The 9,243-nt window shown below is 44.4% G+C and overlaps 1 protein-coding gene across 1 annotated transcript in view; it reads right to left on the bottom strand.

Annotated features, from left to right (window-relative positions):
* Positions 1-5,338: 5,338 nt before the first annotated feature.
* PARP1 (poly(ADP-ribose) polymerase 1) overlaps positions 5,339-9,243 on the bottom strand; it is a 43,726-nt gene continuing 39,821 nt past the window's right edge. Inside the window, exons 20-23 of the mRNA XM_064276794.1 lie at positions 7,733-7,860; positions 6,746-6,807; positions 6,052-6,166; positions 5,339-5,697 (exon numbers count right to left, since the gene is read on the bottom strand). Coding sequence (XP_064132864.1) covers positions 5,616-5,697; positions 6,052-6,166; positions 6,746-6,807; positions 7,733-7,860 — 387 coding nt within the window. The 3' untranslated portion in view covers positions 5,339-5,615. The remainder of the gene's footprint in view (positions 5,698-6,051; positions 6,167-6,745; positions 6,808-7,732; positions 7,861-9,243) is intronic.

Raw genomic sequence — 9,243 nt, 5'->3', positions numbered from 1 at the left:
AAAATACCATGGCTTGGGTCAGGCACACCTTAGTCTTGAAGGTGACATCTTTGGTCTTCAACACTTTAAAGAGGTTCTTTGCAGCGGATTTACCCAATGCGTCTTTTGATTTCTTGACTGCTGCTTCCATGGCTGTTGATTGTGGGTCCAAGTAAAATGAAATCCTTGACAACTTCAATCTTTTCTCCATTTATCATGATGTTGCTCATTGGTCCAGTTGTGAGGATTTTTGTTTTATGTTGAGGTGCAATCCATACTGAAGGCTGTGGTCTTTGATCTTCATTAGTAAGTGCTTCAAGTCCTCTTCACTTTCAGCAACCAAGGTTCTGCCATCTGCATAATGCAGGTTGTTAATGAGTCTTCCTCCAATCCTGATGCCCCTTTCTTCTTCATATAGTCCGGCTTCTCAGACTATTTGCTCAGCATACAGATTGAATAGGTATGGTGAAAGGATAAAACCCTGGCACACACCTTTCCTGACTTTAAACCAATCAGTATCCCCTTGTTCTGTATGAACAACTGCCTCTTGATCTATGTAAAGGTTCCTCATGAGCACAATTAAGTGTTCTGGAATTCCCATTCTTTGCAATGTTATCCATAATTTGTTATGATCCACACAGTTGAATGCCTTCGCATAGTCAATAAAACACAGGTAAACATCCTTCCAGTACTCTCTGCTTTCAGCCAGGATCCATCTGACATCAGCAATGGTATCCCTGGTTCCACGTCCTCTTCTGAAACCAGCCTGAATTTCTGGCAGTTCCCTGTCGATATACTGTTGCAGCTGTTTTTGAATGATTTTCAGCAGAATTTTGCTTGCTTGTGATATTAATGATATTGTTCTATAATTTCCACATTTGGTTGGATCACCTTTCTTGGGAATAGGCATAAATACGGATCTCTTCCAGTCAGTTGGCCAGGAAGCTGTCTTCCATATTTCTTGGCATAGACGAGTGAGCACCTCCAGCGCTGCATCTGTTTGTTGAAACATCCCAAGTGGTATTCTGTCAATTCCTGGAGCCTTGCTTTCGCCAATGCCTTAAGCTTGGACTTCTTCCTTCAATACCATTGGTTCCTGCTACTATGGTACCTCCTAAGATGGTTGAATGTTGACCAATTCTTTTCGGTATAGTGAATCTGTGTATTCCTTCCATCTTCTTTTGATGCTTCCTGCATCATTTAATATCTTCCCCATGGAATCCTTCACTATTGCAACTTAAGGCTTGAATTTTTTCTTCAGTTCTTTCAGCTTGAGTAACGCTGAGCATGTTCTTCCCTTTTGGTTTTCCATTTCCAGCTCTTTGCACATGTCACTATAATACTTTGTCTTCTCGAGCCGCCCTTTGAATCTGTTCAGTTCTTTTACTTCATCAATTCTTCCTTTTGCTTTAGCTGCTCGACGTTCGAGAGCAAGTTTCAGAGTCTCCTCTGACATCCATCTTGGTTTTTTCTTTCTTTCTTGTCTTTTCAATGACTGCTTGCTTTCTTCAGGTATGATGTCCTTGATGTCATTCCACAACTCGCCTGCCTTTGGTCACCAGAGTTCAATGCATCAAATCTATTCTTCAGATGGTATCTAAATTCAGGTGGGATATGCTAAAAGTCATATTTTGGCTCTCGTGGACTTGCTCTGATTTTCTTCAGTTTCAGCTTGAACTTGCGTAGGAGCAATTGATGGTCTGTTCCACAGTTGGCCCCTGGCCTTATTCTGACGGATGGTATTGAGCTTTTCCATCGTCTCTTTCCACAGATGTAGTCAATTTGATTTCTGTGTGTTCCATCTGGTGAGGTCCATGTGTATAGCTGCCGTTTATGCTGGTGAAAGAAGGTATTTGCAATGAAGAAGTTGTTGGTCTTGCAAAATTCTATCATTCGGTCTCCAGCATCATTTCTATCACCAAGGCTGTATTTTCCAACTACTGATCTTTCTTTGTTTCCAACTTTCAGATTAAAATCACCAGTAATTATCAATGCATCTTGATTGCATGTTCGATCAATTTCAGACTGCAACAGCTGATAAAAATCTTCTATTTCTTCATCTTTGGCCCTAGTGGTTGGTGCATATATTTGAATAATAGTTGTATCAACTGGTCTTCCTTGTAGGCATATGGATATTATCCTATCACTGACAGCTTTGTACTTCAGGATAGATCTTGAAGTGTTCTTTTTGACGATGAATGCAACACCATTCCTCTTCAAATTGTCATTCCCGGCATAGTAGACTGTATGATTGTCCGATTCAAAATGGCCAATACCAGTCCATTTCAGCTTACTAATGCCTAGGTATCGATGTTTATGCATTCCATTTCATTTTTGATGATTTCTAATGTTCCTAGATTCATACTTCGTACATTCCAAGTTCTGATTATTAATGGATGTTTGCAGCTGTTTCTTCTCATTTTGAGTCATGCCACATCAGCAAATGAAGGTCCTGAAAGCTTTACTCCATCCACGTCATTAAGGTCGACTCTACTTTGAGGCAGCTCTTCCCCAGTCATGTTTTAAGTGCCTTCCAACCTGGGGGGCTCATCTTCCAGCAGTGTATCAGACAATGTTCCGCTGCTATTCATAAGGTTTTCACTGGCTAATATTTTTCAGAAGTAGACTGCCGGGTCCTTCTTCCTAGTCTTAGTCTGGAAGCTCAGCTGAAACCTGTCCTCCATGGGTGACCCTGCTGGTATCTGAATACTGGTGGCATAGCTTCCAGCATCACAGCAACACACAAGCCCCCACAGTACGACAAACTGAGACATGTGGGGGGTCCTTCTGGCAGTTTACTGTATATTCAATATTATTCACCAATATTACAGTTCAAATGCATCGATTCTTCCGTCTTCCTTTTCCATCATCCAGCTTTATAAGACATTCAAGGTCATTTAGTTTAATGGAAGGGAGCCCTGGTGGCACAATGGTTAAGCACCTGGCTGCTAACCACAAGGTTGGTGGTTCAAACACAGCCAGTAGCTTTGCGGGAGAAAGGCCTGGCAATCTGTTTCCAGAGATTACAGCCTAGGAAACCCTGTAGGGCAGTTCCACTCTGTCATATAGGACCACTACAAGTTGGGATTGACTTGACAGCATGCAAGAGTCTAGTGAAAAGTGTCCCACGGATACTCAGGTATTCCCTGGAGGACTTAGTCCAAAGGGTAACACAGGGCTTGCTCTGGGTTTCAGTCCGGGGACTGCCTAAAAGCACAGTGCTGTGGTTCCTTCCAAGGTGAAGTTCCAGACGAACCACTCCACAGCAGCATTACAGAAGTGCTCTGAGACACTGAAGGAGCTGCTCTCCACTCCCAAGAGGGTGACACCAGAAGGATGGGAGTGGGGGTGGAGAGGACTGCCAATGCCAGAATTCATTGGTTAGTACATCGGACTAACGTGTAGGGTTTCTGCTTAGAACTTTTTAAAAAGGTAATGCATGAGCCACTATGTAGAACAGCTTGGTCTGAAACGTGAACCAAGTTCTGCCTTGGGCAGCCACAGCTGTCTGATGGCATTTCTGGCAGAGGCAGGAGGCAGGGAGAGGGCTGCTTGCACGGGAGAGGCAGGGGGCAGCAGTCCTTCTCCCATGGAGTGGAGCGCTCGCTTGGAACTTGTGTGCAACGGTTTTGCTTTGGGTTAAGGTTTCAGCTAGTTAAGAAAAGCAAAATGTGAACATGGAAACATAAAATGGGAGGTCCCCCCTCTGAGAAGGAAAACAGGGACTCAGAAATGCAAATTCCCTTTAAGAAATCAGTTTTGATTACAGGGAAGCATTAGGCAATCATTCCAATCTAAAAAAACTTCCTTTAATTAGGTACTGGAATCTAATACTTTGACTATGGTCTGTATGGCCCTCAAAGTCTGTTAGTTGAGTGAGGTCACAAACATGGCTACTGTAGCACAAAGCCACAGCTTGTAACCTGTGAGTGTTGTCATGGTCACCTACAATGTGGCCGAACTCACAGAAAACAGTGGTTTTCTTCTTTCCTGTCTTGAATTATGTGTCTTTTGTTTCAGTCAACACAAAAATCAGTATAACTTTCGGTTTGAGACAGTAGCTCACTGTGCTTGTTTCCTCTGCTCTGCTGGATAGTTTCTGGAACTCAACCCATAGCTTTCAAACTCTTCCAGGACAGGATTCTCTGCAGCTTCAGCTGCTACTGGTGGTGTTGATTCTGCCTTATCCTGCCTGTGACTCCGACTTCTGGCCCACATCCCTCATTTCCCTTCTGTAAATGACTAGAAGCAAGCACCAGACACAGCCCGAAGCTTTCAGGGAACTTAAATGGAAGCATTTAAGCATCACTCAAATATAGTGTAGTTGTATGAGGGAAGGAGTCCCCGGGTGGTGCAAATGGGTAAGCACTTGGCTGCTAACTGAAAGACTGGCGTTCACCCGGATGCACTTGGGAAGAAAAGCCTGGTGATCTATTTCTGAGAAATCAGCCAAAGAAAACCCTATGGAGCACGGTTCTGCTCTGGGTCACGAGTCGGAATCAACTCGAGGGCAGCTGGTGGTGGTATGGCACAACCCGGCATCTGTAAAATAGCCCTCCAGAGAACAGAACAACGTGCTGGTAAGTGTTCGATTGCCACAGTATATCTGATAAGCTGAAGAAAAATAAGACTGAGTGACTTATCTTTGGTGGTTGGTTTTTCTGCCACTCGGATGGGGCGCTGCCACTGGCCAGTGCCTGATTTGTGGCCTGGCACATTCTGGGGTTATACAGGTTTCGGTAAATAATCCCCCTGTGGTCCTTGTGGACCGCACACTGTGAAGACCAACCGTATCACAGCCAGAATAAGACTAAACACATGATACACAACCGCAGGAGCCATATCCATTTTAATTGAGAACTATTAGCCGGAACGGACTCGACGGCACTGGGTGGTTTATTAGCCCTAGGGTTTGTCAGCAATAGAGTTTTAATGTGGAAGACAGAACTGCTCACAGACCTGAAAAATTCTAAACGCAACTTTTTATTGACCATGTGTATTTCAAGAGCTTCCATGCTCAAGTGTTTTTAGAAGAGGAAAGCTCTTTTTGTTTCAAGTATGAGAAACTATTTATGTCCCTCCTTTTGATCTCCCACGTGCACCACCAAAAAAAAAAAAAAAAAGCCGAGGAGACAATAAATGCAAAATAAAAAGAAAAATCTAATTAGTATGAAATTAGTTTATTTTTACCTCAAAATAAATGCTTAACATTTTTCCAAAATCAAAACTAAAGGTAAAGGGTGGAAACATGTATTAGTAAAAGGGTGCAAGCATGTATTTTCCTTTCCCGGGGAAACCATAGGGCAGACATTCTAACGTGGACTTTCCACAGAACTAGTCTAGGCAAACAATATTAAAGAAAAAAAAAAAAACAACTCTTCCCAACTTTTCCTCTATTGTCAGTTGTACCACACAAGTGATATACCTAGAGGGAAAAAGCACACCCCCCCACCCCCACCGGAAAAAAAAAAAAAATCAAACAGAAAACGAGGGGCTTGAAAAGTTGGGAAGACCTTTGAACAGGTTACTGTACGTTCATATAAAATTAGCTGAGGTGTCTGGTCGGTGGGCTGACACGTAAGCACGAGGCGAATCCATACCAGTCACTGGTGTGTGACATGGCCATATCTTGTAATTCACCAGAGGGACGTCTTAAAATTGAATTTCAGTTTTAGCAGATACTTCAGATTTACCTGAGCAATATCGTAGACGATGTACCTGGAGGGGAAGCATGTCAAGGGGGCAAACAGTTTCACGATGGAGCCCGCACATGCCACCCGCTAAGTGCCCCTCAGCCCAAACTTTCCCAGCTGTTGGCCTTCCGGGTTTCTACCAGGCAGAAAACAGAGGATGGATAATCCTTTGGAAATCAGGGGAATGAGGCAGATAACACCCTGTGAGCCAGTCTTACACAAGTGGATAGTCAGATCCCTCATCCAGTATAGGGAGAGACCATTTAGGGGAAGTACTCACCGGGAGACACTATAGGATAGTTTCTAATCATAGTCTATCCCAGGTAACTGGACTGCCCAGAAGCGAGTCTACAGTCACAGCACACTCATAAAAGGATACTCATTATACAGTAGACTAGTGTCATTAACACCAGATGAAATGCCGGTCCCAAGAGGAACCTCCACACCATCCAGAGTAATACTAGCTGAAGGGTCAGGGGTCGTTTTGCCCAAACCTGCCAAACGAAAGATGGGAGTGATAAGAACTGTGAGAACGGATGGTGAAAATGTTCCAGAAAGATGAGACCAATTTTATCTATGTGTTTGTTCATTTTAAAGACACACAAATCCCATACTTTATCCTTCTTCCAGAAAACTGTAGGTTGCCAGGCCATTAGCCTTAACCGATTTTAATGAGAAAATAGTAGCAGCCCACTAAGGGGTCACATCTCATAGTTCTGAACAGAATTCCAAGGCAGTCACTTAACACGGGCATTCGGAAGCCCTAAATCACTATGTGCTATGAACTCTGGCAACCTAGAATGCCCCAGGTGCCACTACGTCATGAGAAGCCCTCACCGCCAGCAGCAGGCAAGAGTTGATTAAAGTCCAAAGCCAATGTACCTGGTACAGTGCTCAAGCCAAGGTTCCCCTATGGGATCTGCCATACTAGCTGCAGCCACAGAGTGAAACTGTTTTTTAATGAACTTCAAGCTGCTCAACCTCAAGGCAGCCCTCGGGGAGAACAAGGGGCCCCTCCTTGAGCAGTCCACAGGGTGCCCTAGGCTATAGTAGCAGCTGGTCAAACACGTTACCTTTGACACTGTGCTTGCCCTTGGGTAACTTGCTGATATGTGACGCATGCTTCAGTTCATACCTATTCAAGAGAAGACAGTCTCAGAAGCCCCTCTTCAATTAACACTGTGGATTAGCAGGACACGGTCATGAGAGAAGATGGGATCAATACCCCAGGGAACCCCATCCAGATTCACTGCTCTGAGCTCCCACTCTACTCCAGAGATTGCAGGGCAGAGCTGTTTGAACAGTTTGTGCCCAATGATGGGAGCCCTGGTAGTGCTGTGGTCAGGCTGCTAACTGAAAGGTCAGTGGTTTGCACCCACTAGCTGCTCTGCAGGAGAAAAGATGTGATAGTCTGTTTCTATGAAAAGAAACAGCCTTGGAAACCCTATGGGGCACTTCTACTGTTCTACAGGATCACCATGAGTTGGAATAGACTTTACAGCAGTGGGAGCAGATGCCCATGATAACTGCCCTGGGGCCCTTTTCAAGGAAAGGTCCTGTGTGGAGCTGTGGTAGACTGCTCTGGAGGTATGTCTGCCCATAAAAATCCTTAGACTTCTGGTCTATCACATGACTCTGCCGTTTTTGATTATAGTTGGTGGGAGCAGATTGGACACCTGATCCAAGCTGGGTCAAAAGGATTTTCTCTGCGGGATGATTCCAGTTCGTGCAAGGCTGGTCTCTGGCAGAAAATGTAAACACCTAGGGGACTATGGGGTAACCACCCCTTGTGCAAGACAAGTTCTCTGCTTGCTAGTTTTCAGATCCTCGGGCCTGGCTGTCTTCCTGCCCTTGGGTTTTATGTGGCATTCTCATATCTCCCTTGTTCACTTAACTCGAACTGGTTCTGCTGCTTACAAGCAGGGTCCTACCTGGCAGGTTCAGTACCTATGGTGGGAATTTCTATGGTTCTCTCTCAGCCAAGGGGGGGTTCTCCTTCCTACAGCCCACTCCACTCGTCCCCATCAAATGCCACCAGCCCCAAAGCCAAGGTTACTCACATATTTCCAAGAGCAACTTCTCCCAAGAGGATCAATCCTATTGGGTCTCCCTGAGATGTGTGGCAGTAGTTGGCACTCTTGGAGACCATGTCGGCGAAATAGATTCCTTTACCAAACATGTAGCCTGTCTGCAGGGTTGGAAAAAGGACAGCTGAAAACCTTCTAATGGGAAGTGTGTAGCAGCAGTTATTTACTGAGTGTCTACTGTGAACTGGGCACAAAGCTAAGGGCTGCAATGTGTCACTTCCAATTCTCACAATGCCAGTGGTGTGGTGGGTGTTGAGGCGTGAGCTCAGGAGCCAGACTGCTCAAATCCCAGCTCTGCCAGGCACTTAGTAGGCTCATGAAGTTACCGAACCTCTCTGGTCCCAACTTTACTCTTCTCTAAACTGGAAGGACGACCAAATGGATATAAGAAGAGACTCTGAAATGTGCTCTTGAACACACAACAGCTAAAATGAATGGAAAAAACGACGACGTTAAAGGGCCGAACAGAAGATTTCGAAGGACAACTTGAGAAGACAAACTGAAGTATTATAATGAAATGTGCAAAGACCTGGAGATAGAAAACCAAAAGGGAAGAACACACTTGGCAATTCTCAAGCTGAAAGAACTGAAGAAAAATGTAAGCCTCGAATTGCAATATTGAAGGAGTCTATATGCAAAGTACTAGAAACAGGAAGCATCAAAAGAAGGTGGATGAAATACATCGCTGTGCCAAAAAGAATTCGTTGACGTTCGATCATTTCAGAAGGCAGCGTAAGACTGAGAAACAATGGCACTGAAGAAAAAAGTCCGAGGTGCACTGAAGGCACTGGTGAAAAACAAGGCTCCAGGAACTGACGGAATTCCAATTGAGATGTTTCAACAAGTGGACGCAATGCTAGAGACACTCACTCGTCTACGCCAAGGAAACTGGGAGACAGCTACCTGGCCGACTGAGTAGATCCGTATTTATGCCCATTCCAAATAAAGGTGATGCAACAGAATGCGGAGACTACAGAACAATATCATTAATATCACACTCAAGTAAAAATTTGCTGAAGATCATTCAAAACTGCTCGCCGCAGTACAATGACAGGGAACGCCAGAAATTCAAGCCAGATTCAGTAGAGGACGTGGAAAAAGGAGTATCATTCCTGATGTCAGATGGATCTTGGCTGAAAGCAGAGAATACCATAAAGATGTTTACCTGTGATTTCTTGACTATGCAAAGGCATCCGACTGTGTGGATCATAATTATGGATGACATTGTGAAGAATGGGAATTCCAGAACACTTAACTGTGCTCATGAGCAACCTGCACATAGACTAAGAGGCAGCTGTTTGAACAGAACGAGGGGATACCGCACAGTTTAAAATCAGGAAGTGTGTCAGGGCTGTATCTTTTCACCATACTTATTCAATCTGTATGCTGAGCAAATAATCTGAAAAGCTGGATTATATGAAGAAGAACTCAGAATCAGGACTGGAGGAAGACTCATTAATCACCTGTGATATGGAGATGACACA

This window comes from Loxodonta africana, chromosome 25 (genome assembly GCF_030014295.1).
Source record: "Loxodonta africana isolate mLoxAfr1 chromosome 25, mLoxAfr1.hap2, whole genome shotgun sequence".
Classification (NCBI taxonomy): domain Eukaryota; kingdom Metazoa; phylum Chordata; class Mammalia; order Proboscidea; family Elephantidae; genus Loxodonta; species Loxodonta africana.
The sequence above is the reverse complement of the archived record's forward strand: the minus strand, read 5'-3'. Positions and strand labels throughout refer to the sequence as shown.